This window comes from Protopterus annectens, chromosome 14.part0, assembly GCF_019279795.1.
Source record: "Protopterus annectens isolate FY-2018-M chromosome 14.part0, PAN1.0, whole genome shotgun sequence".
NCBI classification, from domain to species: Eukaryota; Metazoa; Chordata; order Ceratodontiformes; family Protopteridae; genus Protopterus; species Protopterus annectens.
The window spans coordinates 27229156-27246760 of record NC_056748.1 but is presented as its reverse complement, the minus strand read 5'-3'; the positions used below and the strand labels follow the sequence as shown (position 1 = coordinate 27246760).

Here is a 17605-nt window from a genome sequence, read left to right as displayed (position 1 = left end):
TATTTGGCAAAGTCTTGGAGGTGATTCACCAGAGAGGAGCTTGGCCCATGTCAGGATGAAGTAGTATTGTTTGAGGTGTATGAAATGACACAGTATACATCCTTGAGGGTCTCTCCTTCAGACAAGTTAATTGACTTAGTGGCTAGGAGGTAATGGCAGAAGTCAATACTTCTGAAAAAAAATCAAAATTCTCTGCCCCTTAAGGATAAGCAGCATTGGGCCAGGCCACCTGCCTAACCCACGTTATCATCGTAGCAGCAGCCACTAAAAAGGAATGGTACAAAAACACTGCTATTAATTTCCATCCTCCCGATAAGGAATCTAGGGTGATGAAAGGCTCAGGAAGCAGGCGTATGCATCTGACACCTTTGTACTTTGAGCCCTGAACTACACCACACATACAAATATGTTTTGGAGAGCTCTATACCAGCAGGAATTATCTACTCAGAAGAACCTATTTTCACAGTAGTCAAAGAAACAGCTTGAGACTATCTAACCATGTCCAGTGTTATGAATCTCTTCATACACCTCCTGCACAGTGTGATGGATAGCACGGCCAGGGCATCTGGTTCTGAGGTAGCAGTGAGACAGCATGCTTGGGTGTGACTGTGTGATTTCATTGAGAACTTTAAAGCATCCTCCACAAATGCTCCATTTGATGGTTCAGCCTTATTTGGCTCATCTGTGAAAGAAAAAATACAGAAGAATGAGCAGGATGGTAAGACTCGTTTTGACATCAGAGTGAAGTTCAACCCCCCCTAACATTCTTCTAATGGGGACCAAAATGTGTCTCGTTCTGTCTGATTTTGAATGTTTGGATGTCAGTTTGATTCATCTTTGGACAGGGGCAGCTGTGGAAGAGGTGGCCCCTTCAAAAGATACAGGCCTAGAGGCCAAGGAAGTCTGCAGAGTCAGGAATATAGTGGGCTCTTCTCCAGCAGACCACCTCAGAATTCTTGAAGGTCTACCATACTGCTCCACGTAGAGGCAGTCAGGGGTTATATCTCGTCTACTTTGCTTTATGGTATGCCATCATGCAAGACTAATGGTTAAGAGGGGTGATATCCAAAGGCTGTTAATACTTTTTTAGAAGCCCCTTCTCAGCCCCATAATCCACTGCTGACTGTACTACTCAGCCAGACAAAGCTGGCTTAATGAGAGAGAGTTTCTTTGTTCACCAGAAAAGCCATCCAAAACATCCCACCAGACCAGACAAGGTTAGGAATTTATTCCAAGTTTTTTGATTCCGAAGAAAACCAAGGACCTCGGCCAACTGAACTCATGAAAAAGACCCATTTCAGAATCGTCACGGTGCATTTGTGATTGTATCTTGCTTCAGTCCAAATTATTGGATGTGCTGTGTTGGTAATCAGGGTAGATACCTTCATGAAAGAGTCTGAGATCCCTATGTTTCCAAATAGGAGCCAGTTATTACCAATTCATAGTGCTGCCATTTGGCCTCGCCACAGTTCGCAAGGTGTTCACCAAATCCTTGGCTGTCATATTAGCTCATTTTTCCATAATTAAATGACTGTCTCATGCCCCCCCACCCTAAATGGCAGTTCTTCAACAAGCCAGGGATTTGTCTTCTTTTATTTTGTAAGTTCCTCCAAGTATGCATAAACCTACAGAAGTCCAACCTCACCCTCACTAAGAAAAAGTCTTCCTGGGATATCACTTAGCACTCTTTCCACACACTTTCTCCCTCAGGACAGAGTCCAGACCTTACAATCTGCACTTGAGCATCTCTTACTTTTAGCATCCCTTATATGGCAGATTTAATTCTTAGTCTCGGGCCTAATGACCTGTTAAGTTCTGATGGTAGAATTTGACCACTTCCTATGAGAGTATTACAATGGCTCCATCAACATAAGTGGTTGCAGAACTTGCATCCTTCTTTCAAGTCAGTAATCATTACAAAATCTTACAAAAGGCATCTTCAATGATGGTTACAGTCCCCAATGGTTTGTGCAGTAAGACCATTTCAGACCCTACTCCCAGTAGCCACAGTGACCATGGACCCATCCTCTCGTGTGTGGTGGACATTAGGAAGAGAGAATGGTTCATGGTCTTTGGACAGACAACAAGGCCATTCTTCACATAAATTTCTTTGAGTTGAATGCAATTCTCCTAGTTTTGCAGAAACTGCAAGACTAACCTTCCTCAGGGCATGATATCTGTCCAGACAGACATGAATGTAATTTGTTACATTAAGCAACAAGTGGGGGAAATCGGATCTTGGGCGATAGCCTCCCTCCACTTTATGAAAGCAGCATGTGTTCTGGGGGTACTCAATTTCCTGCAGACAGGCTCAGCAGGGATCTTTTAACACCTTATGAGTGGTCCCTCAATCCAGTGACAGCGAAGAAGATATTCAGTCACTTGGGTGCTCCTAGCTGCAGTCTCTTTTCCACCCCACTAAACCAAATGCAGCAGCTATTTGTTGCCATGATTACCCCTCAGGGGGCAACCACCCAGGGATGGTTTGTCTCAGAGGTGGCTCCCTGGGTTTCTTTACGTATACCCACCCCTTCCCTTGATGTCCAGATTTTTACAAAAAGTTTTGAGGTGCAAGATAAGTTACCCTTATAGCCCTGTTTTGACCTAGACAGATTTGGTTTTCCTTTTTAAGGTCTCACTTAAAGGAGTCTCCCTGGCTCCTAGATCCAGTACTGGATCTGATCTCACATCCCTCCAGGTTCTGTTCCTAATAAAGTTGTCAGAATTCTATTAGCCTCTCAAAAAGCTTCCACTCAAAAGATCTATTGCAGCAAGTGGAAAAGATTTGTATCTTGGGCTTGCCCACAAACCACTGACCCCTTTCTCTACACATAAAGCAAACATCCTGTACTTTCTTGCATCTCAGTTCAATTCTGGCTGTAGCTTCTCCATTCTCAAAGTAGTTAGCTGCTATTTCAAGCTTTCACATTGGGTCTCAGAAGTATTCTGTAGAGACTCTCAAGCTATGCAAGGCCTTTTTAAAAGGCACCTTTCTATTAAGACTACCTATATAAGATCCGGTTTTATCTTGGGAGCTGAATTTTGTTCTACAGACCATAACAAACCACCCTTCGAGTCCGCTTCCTCAGCATAACTTGACTCTCTCTTTTCGAAGACTGTTTTCTTGTAACCATCCCTCAACACGAAGGATTTCTGAGTTTCTCACTGTAACCTGAGCCTGTTAATTAGATGATCCCTCTGAGGCTGTTACCTGGTCATCCATGCATACCTTTATTAAACTTTGTAAGTTGGACTGTACCTCTAGGGCTAGTGTGTCTTTTGGTGCTATTATCCTGAATGGCTCCTGTCGTGATACCACTCAGGGTTCTTGTAGCTTGTTCTGCCCACATGTCAGAACGGATTGACTGAGTAAAGGGTACAAATGTTATGTCATTAAACAAACTATGGCATGCAACGGTTGAACGAACCTCTATTTATTCACTCAAACAGATAAAAAGATGTGTTTTCATCTCAGTACTACAGAAACTTCATTGGATAAAGAACAGACAAATTACACTGATTTTTAAAAGCCCAAAACATGTCGCATGACTACTAATCATTTATTGCCTTAAATCAGTCCACCTTAAAACACACAAGTAAATTTAATAATGTATCCATCGAAATACCATCCAAAACTCAGTTTGCCATTACTTTATATACGCTCTGAGTTGTAAAATGCAAGCAATTGAGGAAACTTCATTCAAGCCCTGGGCACAACCCACATTTAAGCAGACCAGTCAAAACAGTTATTTTTTTCCTCAATATTTATCACCCATGTCCCCCCACTAGGATCTATGTCTATGTTTTTTAAAATGGTAAATTTAAAACTGTGATCAGGGAAATGTTCAGTGTACTTAAACAATGCAGTGGTCAATTTCTTTTTTCTAATTTCATAGAGGTGTTCGTAAATCCTCTTTTTTCTTGTCTGTCCTTCCTATGTAAAACAATTGACACTGTTGACAAAGCGCCACATACACTACCCCTGAAGTGTTATGATTGTATTTCCATTTAACTTTAAATCTCATGTTGTTCATCACAAAGGTATCACTGCTCAATAGGTGCTGGAAGTGAGGATTGGAATCCCATATTGTTTTGAACAGAATTTAGATGATAATGTATGTGTGCCTGTTTATAAATTGGTAGGCGATTTTAAAGTGTTCATTTCTAGCTCATGCTGTGTGTGTACAGAACAAGTCGATGTACTCACTTAGGATTTAACATTTGTGCCAGCAACTAAAGCCAATATAGTGGACAGTTTTTGGAATTGAAACTGTGTTAAAAAATTAAATTTGTGTTTATTATTTCAAGAGAATGTATCTGCAACAACCAGGTATGGTTTTCCTGAGGGGCGTGAAATATCCTGTGCTGGATCTTATATTGGGAGGGGTCCCTCAGGAGAGGCATGAGAAGGGGAAGCAAGATTTGCTGGGGCCAAAAGGGGTAAATGGGAATGACAGACTCCTTGCATTTGATTCCTTTCTGCATAAATCTCGAGTATCAGGGGTAAGGGCAGAAAAGTATACAGTAATGGCTCATTGCTTGACTTGGAACATCCCTTAAAGATTGTGGCAAATAACTTGTTACACTTGGTGTTTGGGGAAGCAAAACTATCACAGCAAGGATAGCCATAATGATGTATCTCTACTAGATTGAGAGACCAATCGTGAGGCATTAGGGGTCGAACTGTTTGTCTGAAAGGCAATTTGTAGATTCATAGGTAAATACTAGAATGTCAGTCTGCAGACTGTTACAAGCCTACCCAATAACCAGAGGGCAGGATCAAATCCTGTACCTTGTGTTTTTGAAGTAACAACCTTAAGCATTATGCCATTTTTGAGCTGTTGCTTTTTTTGACTGCTAGTAGCATTAAACTTATTTAAGCTTTACCATGTGCAGGAAATTGAAAGCCTATGTCCCATCTCAGAACAATAATTTCCTTAGTTGTAACTGTTTAATTCTGCAACATTTTTGAGAAAGCATACCAACACACTGTAGGGAATTTTTAAAATCTGCCAGGTTGTGAACATTTCCAGAGTACACTTTCTCAGTTACCACACCTCCATAACTACTTGAGGAAAAATTCTTTGAAGTTTGATTGGGGTGTGTAATTGTTTATGCAAATTCTTCCAAGCAACAACCCTAAACCTTCTGGACCTTTTCCTTCTTAACCATAAAGATAGCTTTCCATTGATTTTGGTAAATTGCCTTTCCAGTTTCTCTTCCCAATATTTTCTCTCCTCCTCTAATTCTCATAGTTACTGTGCTGTATTTTATATGACTTACAACTAATTATCCCTTTTTAACAGCAGCTTTTTTCTAGACCCAACTAAAGTTTCTACTGTAGTTGGTCTACCTGAACTTTGTCAGTGGGTGTCTGTCCACATTTTGAGTAGCTAGATCAGTGGCATGGAAAACTGTATTTTAGAAGGAGCTTTTTCTGATGGCCTTCACCTTTGCATGTGGCATCTTTGAGCTTCAGGCATCAGTGTACACAGAAACATGCCTGGTGTTTCACAAAGATTTGATGTCCTTCAGGTAGAGAATGCTCTCATTTCAAAAAAGTTTTTTTCAGAGGTTTCCCTCAACGAGTCCGTTAATCTCCGAATGTATTTTATCACTGCAGATACCAGAAAAGATAGCATCTTTCACACATTTGATTTACATTCAGCTCACTTGGCTGCCGAAAGAGGAGGGTATGTGAAATTAGGCATTTGCATCTGCTGGTCATCTCCTTTGCACCAATGTGGGAAGGGGTAGCACTGCTGAGTGCCTTGATTTTGCTATTAGCCAGCTGTCTGTTGAAGAAAATATTTTTGTCAAAGCCCACTTCATTGAAGCAGTGTCTGCATCCATTGCTTGCTTCAAGAATCTCTCAGTTGCAGGAATGTGCACCACAGCTGGTTGGCCCTCACTGCACACCTTCAACTAGCATTATTGTCTCTACCATGACGTGGATAGTAAGGCTTCCTTTAGGAAGTCTTTTCTCCAGGAATTGGCCATCTGAGCTCTGAAATCTAGGGCTACTCTTCAGCACCTCTTTCTCTTGTGATTTGGCTTTGATTTTTCCCAACCAGGGATGATCCTAGATGTTAAATGTAGCAGATATTCTTTCTGTATCAGTGGTGTATTAAAAGTCCTTCCTTTATTGGTTGGTCATACCATCCTCTATGTCCTCTTGACATCGTTGGCTGCTGTTGGAGATGCCTGTAAGTTGAGAAAGTACCGTGTGGATTCTTTCATCACTTTTTAAGTAATGTGGTGTCATTCCTACATAATTTTTCTATTTTCAGGAGAATGTTTAGGTAGTGTCTGAGTCAAACCATCATGCTTTGGATGAGCCTTGCCTCTGTAGTTGAAGCACTAGTTGAAGTGCTTTATCAGTATACCCTGGCCATGTCAGCTGACATCACTAGATGCATGATTATCTGAAAAAAAATATCAACAAATTCTGATTGGTGAGGTAGTAACCAGCCAAGGTAATTTTAAGAAAACAGACATTCAGTAAGTCAGCTTACATGATAAGAATGAGTCTCTCTCTTTTTTTTTTTTTTTCTTTGCATGGCATTCCTTATGTACATGTTTATGTGGTAGCATTGTGGTGATGAATAAAAGATATCCTAAAAAATGTTCTGTCAAGTTACCTACATTAACATCTTTCTTAGTGGCAACTATGTATTTCATAAATGAGGTTTGTTTTCTAACTTTTTTCAGATTATTGGTATTCCATCCCCATCTTCTTTATTCAAGCACATAGTACCATTGATGCGCTCTGAGAGCATGGAAGTTACTGAATCCCTTGTCCTGGGGCTTGGCAGGACCAACCCTGTTGCCTTTAGGTATGTACTTGTTTTATAACATTTAATGTTTGTCAATTAGTTATTTGACATTGCTTAACATTTAATATGTTAAGTTCTTTAAAAATGTAGCATTTATTGTAAGCCCTATGTAGTATTGTACATTATTTTGTAAAACTGCAAGTTTATCTTGTAAAGAAAAAAAATTGTTAGAGACTGTTATTTAGTGTCCTTTCACTTGTAGTTCAAGGAATTGTTCTATTATGGATAAAACAAACAAAAAAGGTTTATAGTCCAGTACCTACTTTATACTGTTTAAGGTTGTGGGAGAGATGATCTTTCCCATCAGTCTGGTGGGTATAAGATAGAATGCCAGATTATGATCGTGTACATCACAAGTTACATTGTATGTGCTTTTGTGTATAGCAAGTTTGTCCAGCAATCAGGGAATGTTGAGAAGAGATGTGAGATTCAAGCTGCTGTAATCAGTCTGTCTTCCACAATATTCTTTTTTCTTGGAGGATCAAAGACATTTTTGAATGCACAACAGGCTAAAGAGGAAATTAAAAAGAAAATGTAGCCAACAGAGTGAACCGTCAAGCAGAAGAGGCACTGCCTGTCACTCTTCTGACAGTACCAAAGTCCATCGGGAGAATTTGTCAGTGAAACATTTTTCAAAGTTTCAAAGGAAAATGCTTGAGCAAACAAAAACCACAGCAGCTGACTTAAAGAATCTGGAGTACATGGAAATCGATCCAGAGACTGGTGTTGAGAGATGGAGTTGATCAAGAAGACCAGGAGAATTGTGGAAATAGTGAATAAACTGGAAACAGTAAAGCATCAGTCCCATTAGATACAGGATTAAACATGTGAAATGTGGCTTTGCAGTAAGAATTGGCTGAAATAATAAATTTTGTTGACTCTGTTAAACTGGTTGGTGAACTGTAATGCATGTACTGCACTTTGTCATTAATGTGTAGAAGAACACTGACAGGTCTGAAGAAGTAATTGTAAGTAAACAGTGTTTTGTTATAGTTAGATAAAAAATTTATTGTTATAAATTGCATGTTATATAGTAAAGCCCTTTCATATAGGATGCAATTTGGTATTTTAACTGTGGTGTGGATGTATCCAGTCTTTACACTTAGCATGATAAAGTTATAAAGATGCAAGTTAAGGTTAATATAATATGATCTTGGGCTGCTAAGGTGGGACATGTACACTTGTGTTAATACACAGAATAGAGAAAATGATTTCCCCTGTATTTGCATGGATAGTTTTCTAGATTATTGACCTTGGTTTACGGAATAGATAAGCATTTTTAAGCCAGAAGGCTTGAAAAATAAGACAAAATGAATAGCATGGAAATGGCAGATGTTCATCGTGTTAGCCTGCTGCAGTCATCACACTTGGGTTATCCTGCCGTCAGGCAGTCCCGCAGTCGGCCAGAGTTCCAAAGTCTTGGTCCGGCGTCTGTTGCTGTCGTTTCTTCCCTGATGTCAGTGTGCCAGGGGTATATAAGATGCATCCAATGCCATTTTCTTCAGTCTTTCTTGCTGCGCGGTGCCCAAAGCAGAAGCAGTTCACAAGTGCCGGTCAGCCGACTCCTGTGATTTTCGAAGTTATTTCAGATCCGAAGTCTTCAATAAAGCTAAGTACCCCATTGGGGAAACTTTTTTTCTTGCCTCAGACCGATGTCGGAAAAAGTTAATAATTGTATTTCTTGTGGGAAGGAAATAACTCATAAGGACTTCCACTCTTACTGTATTCCATGCCTAGGCCCTGATCACAACGTCACTAGTTGTCGGTTTTGTGCTAGATTTCACAAACGTTTTGATTTTGCTTTGCACTACTTTGGCCGAAGGTTCAATTATACTATGCTGTCGGATCAACCGACGACCGCAATTCTGAAAAAACGCAAAGGCAAGGATAAAGACAGGCATCCGAGGTCCAAAACTGACGACGAAACCTCTTCTAGGCCAGTCACCGGTTCTCAGTGAGGAGCTTTTGCGGCCCCTGACACCTGCTACCTCAGAGCCACAGGCCGCCTCCGACTCCCACGTGGAGACAACTAGGCCTCTGGAAACTCAAGGTGTTGGCCCTACGGAAACTAATCCCTCAGATGGGTCCGGAGCCGCTGAGCAGGCACCGGCTTCTGAGGGTGTTTTCAGACCTTCACAACTTACCATTAAATCAACAGCCAAGACAAAGGTATCATTAAAGACAAAGAAACAAGTACAGCATTCTCCTGGACAGTCCTCTATTCCTAAGAAACAGATGCTTAAAATGGCCGAAGACCTCATTACTCTAATCAGGGGTTCCCATCCCCCTCCTGAGAAAAGGCCTAGGCAGGATACAGACTATGACTCCTCTGATCAGGTTTCCATTTCCTCTGATTCCTCTTCAGACCAGGGATACTCTTTACCCCCCCTATGAGGACTCTGATTCTGAGGAATCTATCCTTTCAGCCTCTCCTTCTGAGGATTACTCTTTTTGGGGAAACTTTACATACCATGAGGGAACATTTCCATTGGGAAAGTCAGGAATACTCAGAATCCAAGAAAAGGCTCCGGGATTTCCTCTTATTGCCTCAGCACAGGCCCCTGGCTATTCCGCCTGTACTAGACATTGTGGATGATGTGTTCTCTGAATCCAGCTTATCTCCTGACTCTTTGCCCCCTGCTCCAACCAAGCCAGATAGGTATTGTAGAGTCCCTGACTCTCACAAGTTTCTGTACAAAAACCCTTCTGCTGATCCAGAAACTATTTCCCAGGGTCCAAAAGGGGTTAAGGCTTCCATTGCAAAAAATCCAGTACCCTCTGACAAAGATTCCAGAGCTTTGGATAGATGGGGGAAGAAAGTATACACGTTTGCAACTTTAGCAGTAAGAGCTTTAAATTGCCAGTTTCACATGCTTAAGTACCAACAATATTTAATGGCTCAGTTAAAACAGAAAATGCTTGCTAGCTCAGAAGCTTCTGATTGTAAAGAAATGCAGGATTTATTGCATGCAGTTGAACAGGTGGGAAAACATACTCTGCAATGTCCAAAAACAAATACACCTCGCAGCCAAAGTCCTCTAACCACATAAACAAAGTGATGAAAAAAATGCACTATTTAAACACATTAAAGCTTTTCCTGAACACTTTTTCCAGTTTGGTATTCTCGAAGTGGTAGGTAAGGATATAAGAGGGGGGGATTGGAACAACCAACTTCTTAGGGCAGAAGCTAGATGGCAATTAGAATTGAATGCCACTGTTCCACCTGGCCTTAATGACCATGTTAGTATCAAATCGGAGCTCAAATGAGCTTATAAATTGTGATAGGCATTTCATATTATGCTTTATGTTCTTGTTTTCAGTGTATTTTTTATATTATAGTGTGACATCAGATTTATTGTAATTATTATTTTATATGGTAGTTGCACAATCTATTTCATAGTATTAAATTAGTGCATACAAATTATGATAGGTATAAAGTGACAAGTTTCATGTCTTAGGTTTTAGTACATTTTATTATATTTATGTGACACAATATTTATTGTAATTATTATTGCATTATGGTAGTTTCTATTATCTATTTTATTCATCATTTTTCTCCTTATGGACCTTTTCACTTTAAGAACTGTTTTGCTTTGACAATTGGTCACCTGTTTCTTAATTGTGGGCAATGTTTTATATTTAAGTGAGTGTTTTCTATGTTATTAATGTTCTGATGAAGTCAACTGACGAAAGCGCTTAACCATTTTGCTATTTATTGTGGAAATAAACGTTGTTTCTGTGGTTGGAGGACTTTGGCTGCGAGGTGTATTTGTTTTTGGATATTTTTTGTTGAGTTCACCTGTTTGGCACCGATTCTTGGTTAGTGATACTCTGCAATGTGGTTTTGATTCTTTAGAGGCCTCTTGTAGAGCAGCAGTTACAGGTTCTGTTATTCGAAGACATGCTTGGTTAAAAGAACAGAGTTTACCTGAACATGTTAAGGCAAAGTTATTGGATGCTCCTTTACAACATGATACCTTGTTTGGTGTTAAGGAAAATGGAGGATAAAGCTAAATCTATGCAAACAGTCAAGGATTTCTTACAGGCACAGCCACCTCGGTTTAGCAGAAATTGGCCAACAAAAAATTGGTCCTTTCCAGTGTCAGGCCACAGAGAGACAGATACAGACGCCCAAGAGGCAGATCTCAACCCCAAGGCTCAAACAGGCAACGACAGTGGGGCATTTCAACCCCAAAAGGAGATGAGGACAAGTCTCAACCTTACAGGAAACAGTCACAATGACTTTCGCTTGCATACGCCAAGCACGTCCCTTCTGGAAGCCCCCTTAGGGGGAAAACTAGCACTTTTTTCTCAAAACTGGCAAACAATCACCCAAGACAAATGGGTACTGAATATTGTGTCTCAAGGTTACAGATTCCACTTCCATACTTTACCAAAGCTAAAAGGAATCAGCTCTGCCACAAAACCAATGGGCAGAGGCACAAAAACAAATTTCAGCCCTCATGGACATGAGAGCTATACAAAAAGTACCACAACAGGAACAAGGACAAGGATTTTACTCAAGACTCTTCCTGGTCCCCAGAAAGGACAAAGCCTGGAGGCCTATACTGGACCTTTCAATTCTGAATACTTACCTGGATATTCCGAAATTCAAAATGTTGACATTACAGCAGCTTCTACCCATGCTGGGCAAGAAGGCTTGGCTTGTTACTCTGGACATCAAAGAGGCATACCTGCATGTCCCTATCAGACAAAATTGCAGAAGATACCTCCGATTCAAAGCTGGTACAATGCACTACCAATTCTCTGCACTGCCCTTTGGCTTATCTACTGCGCCCAGGGTCTTCACAAAGTGCCTGGCACCAGTAATTGCATTTTGCAGACAAAGAGGAATTCAAATATACCCATACCTGGACGACTGTCTTATTCAAGCAGAAAGCAAGGACATTCTTTTAAAGCATCTGGCATTTGTCAAACACCTTCTAAGTTGCCTAGGGTACACAGTAAACGAAAATAAATCAAAACTAGTGCCCTCACAAAACATAATATTCCTGGGTGCCAGCTTGAATACAACGGCCCAGATGGCTTATCTTGCGCCAGACAAGCAACAACAGCTGACTCAATATTTCAAAATAATGGCAACAAAGACCCAACTCCCTGCAAGAAAAATTCTGCAGGCCTTGGGATTCATGGCATCTTGCATATTACTAATACCATTTGCAAAACTGCATATGAAGAAATTACAATGGTACCTGAAAAGTGTATGGACTCAGCACAGCCACAGCTTAGAAACAATGATACCACTCATTCCCTGCCTTCAACAGGAGTTTCTGTGGTGGGCACAGGCATGTCACCTCAACAAGGGTCAGCCTTTCACCTTACCCACAGCCAGGCAAACTATGACAACAGATGCATCGGACTATGCCTGGGGAGCACACATGGCAGGACAGTGCATTCAGGGCAAATGGACTACAGATCAAAGGCATCTGCATATCAATCAAAAAGAAATGCTAGCAGTACAGAATGCCCTAACAGCTTTCAAGGACCTCTTACACCCAGTACAACTAATAATAAAGACTGGCAACACCACAGTAATGTGGTACATAAACAAGGGGGCACACATTCCTACCCTCTATGCAGGCAAGCAATGACCTTGTGGAACACAGCACCGTCTTGCCAGGTTCAATTACAAGCACAATTCCTGCCAGGAAAGAAAAACACGTTGGCAGACGACCTAAGCAGAAACATCATGTATCCACACGAGTGGAAACCAGATCCACAAGTATTTGCAATGATAGCTCAAAAATGGGGACGGCCACACATAGATCTGTTTGCCAGCCCCCAAATCTACCAACTTCAAAAATTTTGCACAAGGACATTCCATCCACAAGCTTGGAAAGTGGACGCCCTCTCATTCAGTTGGAAAACATTAACAGTGTATGCCTTTCCTCCACTGCCTCTTCTAGCAAGGTTACTGCTGAAAGTCAGATTAGAGAGGCCACAAATGATACTCATTGCACCAGACTGACCACGCCAGTATTGGTATCCAATTCTAAGGAACATGGCCCATGGCCCACCATGGATTTTACCACAAATTCCTCACCTGCTCACCCAGCGAGACAGTCAGATTCTACACAGCCAGCTCAAGACTTTAAACCTGACTGCATGGCAAATTACCTAAACAACCAGCCAACTCCTCTATCCAAAGCTGTTATGGATGTCATTCGGGAGGCCTAGCACCAGAAAAACCTATTCAGACAAATGGAAAAAGATTTTGCGCCTGGAACCAGCTAAAGGCCAAAATCCCCTTGATCCAAACATTCCTCAGATTCTACAATATTTAACTAAGATATTGCACAAAGGACTTTCCTTTTCATCTATTAAGATCCACGCCTCAGCAATTTCAGCTCATTACAACATGGATCCTCCTTTATTCTCACATCCACTCCTAAGACAGTACCTCAGAGGGGCTAAGAACATAAGACCGCCCAGGAGAGCACCAACACCTACTTGGGATCTCAACTTTGTTCTGGAAAAGCCTGCACTGCCGCCCTTTGAACGGCTGATTTAAAATTTCTTTCATGGAAAACTGCCCTGCTACTAGCAATAACCTCAGCTAGAAGAGTCTAAGAGCTACAGGCACTAATGGCAGTGGAGCCTTTCCTCATTTTTCATCAAGACAGAGTCTCTCTACGAACTTAACCCTACCTTTATGCCAAAGGTGGTATCCAGTGTGGCCCTAAACCAAACCATTAATTTGCCCACCTTTTTCCCAAATCCCCAGAACAAAGGAGAAAGACTCCTGCACTCTTTGGACATTCACAGGCAATTACGTTACTACTTGGATAAAACTAAGGCTTTCAGAAAATCTGAACACCTCTTTGTAGCCTATGCTGCAGGATCACAAGGAAAAGCGATCTCAAAACAGACCATTTCTAAATGGATAGGGCATTGCATACGTTTCTGCTACACGCATCATGGGAAACCGGTACCTGCTAACATTAGGTCCCACTCCACCAGGGCTACAGCTACATCAGCAGCCTTTCTCAGGGGAGTGCCAACCAAGGATATTCTGGAAGCTGCAACTTGGAGTTCAGTGCACACCTTCACCAAACACTATCACTTACCCCTATATTCTAAGACTAGAACTGGTTTTGCCACTGCAGTTTTGCAGGGCCTACTAGCTTCTTCTAACCCTGTTTAACTCCACCACCCATCCTTAGCTTTGGGATTCAACCCAAGTGTGATGACTGCAGCAGGGTAACACGATGAACATAGTACAGTTTTGTACCTACCATAAATGTAGATGTTCGAGTGTTCACCCTGCTGCAGTCCAGGTTACCCTCCCTCCATCCCCTCTGAACTAGCTGAACTTATCTATGCCACTCTATCCTATACAACTTCTGTGGTGTATTTGCTTGTGCCTGAAGGTATTGTTTTATATATATATATATATATATATATATATATATATATATATATATATATAGTGCCTACCTATTGGGGGCACCTGACATCTGGGGCAAGAAAAGCTGAAGAAAATGGCGTCGGATGTCTCTTGTATACCCCTGGCGCACTGACGTCAGGGAAGAAGTGACAGCAACCGACGCCGGACCAAGAATTTGGATCTCAGGCCGACTGCGGGACCGCCTGATGGCAGGATAACCCAAGTGTGATGACTGCAGCAGGGTGAACACTCGAACATCTACATTTATGGTAGGTACAAAACTGTACTTTATGTGGTACATAAGCAGGGGGGTACACATTCTTACCCCCTCTGCAGACTAGCCATGGCATTGTGGAACACAGCCCTGAGCTACCAAGTGCATCTAAAAGCTCAATTCCTACCAGGAAAACTAAATACACTGGCAGACAAACTAAGCAGAAACCTCATGGACCCACACAAGTGGAAACTGGAACCAAGGATTTTCCACATGTTGGCAAGCAAATCGGGGAGCCCAGATGTAGACCCGTTTGCCTCCCCCCAGAACTATCAATTGGACAAATTTTGCACAAGGATTCCCCACAAACAAGCTTGGAAAGTGGATGCTCTGTCCTTCACCTGGAAAAACCTGTCAGTTTATGCCTTTCCTCCTCTCCCTCTGGTCACCAAAGTACTACTAAAGATCAGACAAGACAAACCAAGGATGATTTTGATTGCACCAGACTAGCCACGCCAACACTGATACCCCCTCTTGCTCAGTGTGTCACTGTCAGCCCCATGGCACCTGCCTCAGACTCCTACCCTATTGTTTCAGCAGGAGAACCAGATCCTGCACCCTCAGCTTCAAACACTGAACCTAGCAGCCTGGCTAATTATCTAATCTCCCTTTACCATCCCTCAGTAAACCAGTGATGGATATCATTTTAGAGGCAAGGAGGCCTAGTATTAGAAAATCTTATGCTGAAAAATGGAAAAGATTCTGTGCCTGGAACCAATCTCAAGGGATGAGCACAGCAGTGCCCAATTAACCTCAGATTTTACAATACTTAACTGAGATGCTTCACAAGGGCCTGTCTTTCTCCTCCATCAAAATTCATGCCTCATCCATTTCAGCTCATTATAACACAGAACCTCCCCTCTTCTTTCATCTACTACTCAAGCAGTTCCTCAGAGGGGCGAAAAATTTACGACCACCCAGGACAGCTCCTACTCCATCCTGGGACCTTAACTTTGTATTTGAGAAACTCACTCTTCCTCCTTTCGAGCCAGCTGCTACTGCATACTTAAAATTCCTTTCTTGGAGAACAGCTTTACTTTTAGCAATCACTTCAGCAAGATGGGTATCTGAATTACAGGCCCTTATGGCAGTGGAGCCTTTCATCATCTTTCATGCAGACAGGGTGTCCTTCAGGACCAATCCCTCCTTCATGCCCAAGGTGGTATCCAATATGGCCCTTAATCAGTCCATTCATTTGCCAACCTTCTTTCCTAATCCATAGAACAAAGGGGAATGGATATTGCACTCCTTAGATGTACACAGACAACTTAGATTCTACTTGGACAGGACTAAACCTCAAAGGAAGTCTGAACAACTGCTGGTGGCATTTGCTGCAGGGGCAGAGTGGAAGGCTATTTCAAAGCAAACCATTTCCAAATGGATAGGCCATTGCATTAATTTCTGCTACAAGCACCATGGAAAACCTATCCCACAGGGGATCAGACCCCACTCAACCAGGGCTGCATCTACCTCTGCAGCCTTTCTCTGAGGTGTCCCTACCAGGGACATCCTAGAAGCTGCTACCTGGAGTTCTGTACATAATTTCACCAAGCATTACTGCCAATTTTCTCTAAATCCAGAGCTGGCTTTGCCACTGCAGTCTTGCAGGGCCTTATAGCTGGTCCTAATGCTGTCTAAATTCCTCATCCTCCCATCCTTAGCTTTGGGAATCTACCCAAATGTGATGACTGCAACAGTGAAACATGACGAACATAGTACAGTTGTGTACACTTACCATAAATGTAGATGTTTGAGTGTATTCACTGTTGCAGTCCTGGTTACCCTCCCTCCAGCCCCCTTACTTTTAGCTATACCTCTACTCTCCTTTACTATGCTCAAAAGCTTTCAGGTGTATTTGTTTTTTTTTGTTGGAGGTATAACCTTGTATATTTATAGATTTAATTGCTTCCCATTAGGGGGGCACCTCACATCTGGGGCAAGAAAAACTGATGTAATGGTGTCAGCTGCATGTTTTATACCCCGAAGACCTGACGTCACAGAAGAAGGGACAGCAACCGACACAGGACCCAAGACTGTTAATCAGGCCGACTGAGGGCTACTGCAAGCAGATAACCCAAATGTGATGACTGCAACAGTGAATACACTCGAACATCTACATTTATGGTAAGTGTACACAACTGTACTTTTTGTTGGATTGAATCCATTCAGTAGAGTCAATTTATGGTTTGAGTTGGGCAATGGTAGCATTTGCATTCTGTGGTAGAGTAATAGTGTTGGAGTATAAATGCAGTAATCAAGAAAATTTTAATTTATTTGTTGCTTATATTTTGTAATTTAAAAATCCAGAAATGGACATTTCTGTGTTGTGGAACATTTTGAGACCATTTCAAGTCTTTTGGGCTAGTACATTAATAAAGAGCAGCTAAATATATGTGGAAAGAGATTAAGAATATGATACAAACATTTAGAAACTACAAGCTCTTGAATATTCTGAGTTCAGCCCAACACCATATTCATGGGTGATTTTGACTATCCCACCGTAAACCTGGATACATATAGAACCACTAAAATGCAGACTTAAAGATTCCTGGATTTTGTTCATGTGGTATACACAAATATGAGAGAATGCCCTCACTGGTCATATTAGATCACAAAACAGTCACCCTTGAAATATAAAGCAAAACCCAAAACCTTAAAGAACTTTTCCAAGGCTAACTACCTCCTGTTAAGCAATGGCATAACTAAATTCTGAGCATCCCCCCAATATCTCAGAAAACAGTGTGGTCTATGCGGAAGTATATATGCTATACAACCATGTAAATAACTGCAAAGAAACAGCAGTGTCAAACTGAAATAAACTTAGAACATGCTCTAAAAACAAGCCTCTTTGGTGGAAGCCCCCCCAGTATAACAAAGAAAAAAATCCTGCCAAAAATAGAGCTGTGCCCAAAAGACAAACTTTCCTCATCAGTCTCAAGATGTCCACCAAAGCCAGCTTTGAGGTAAAGATAGCCTCCCAGGCTATGGATAACCATAATGCATTTTTTCAGTTATATATACAACGTTAAAAGGAACACACAACAGTGTGCTGAACTAATAGTAAGTGGAACTTCCTGTATTGAGCTG

At 41.6% G+C, this 17605-nt stretch overlaps 1 protein-coding gene across 1 annotated transcript in view; it reads left to right on the top strand.

The window, feature by feature from the left end:
* FRYL (FRY like transcription coactivator) overlaps positions 1 to 17605 on the top strand; it is a 3917685-nt gene that overhangs the window by 1729532 nt on the left and 2170548 nt on the right. Inside the window, exon 23 of the mRNA XM_044055727.1 lies at positions 6712 to 6836. Within this exon, the coding sequence (XP_043911662.1) occupies positions 6712 to 6836 (125 nt within the window). The remainder of the gene's footprint in view (positions 1 to 6711; positions 6837 to 17605) is intronic.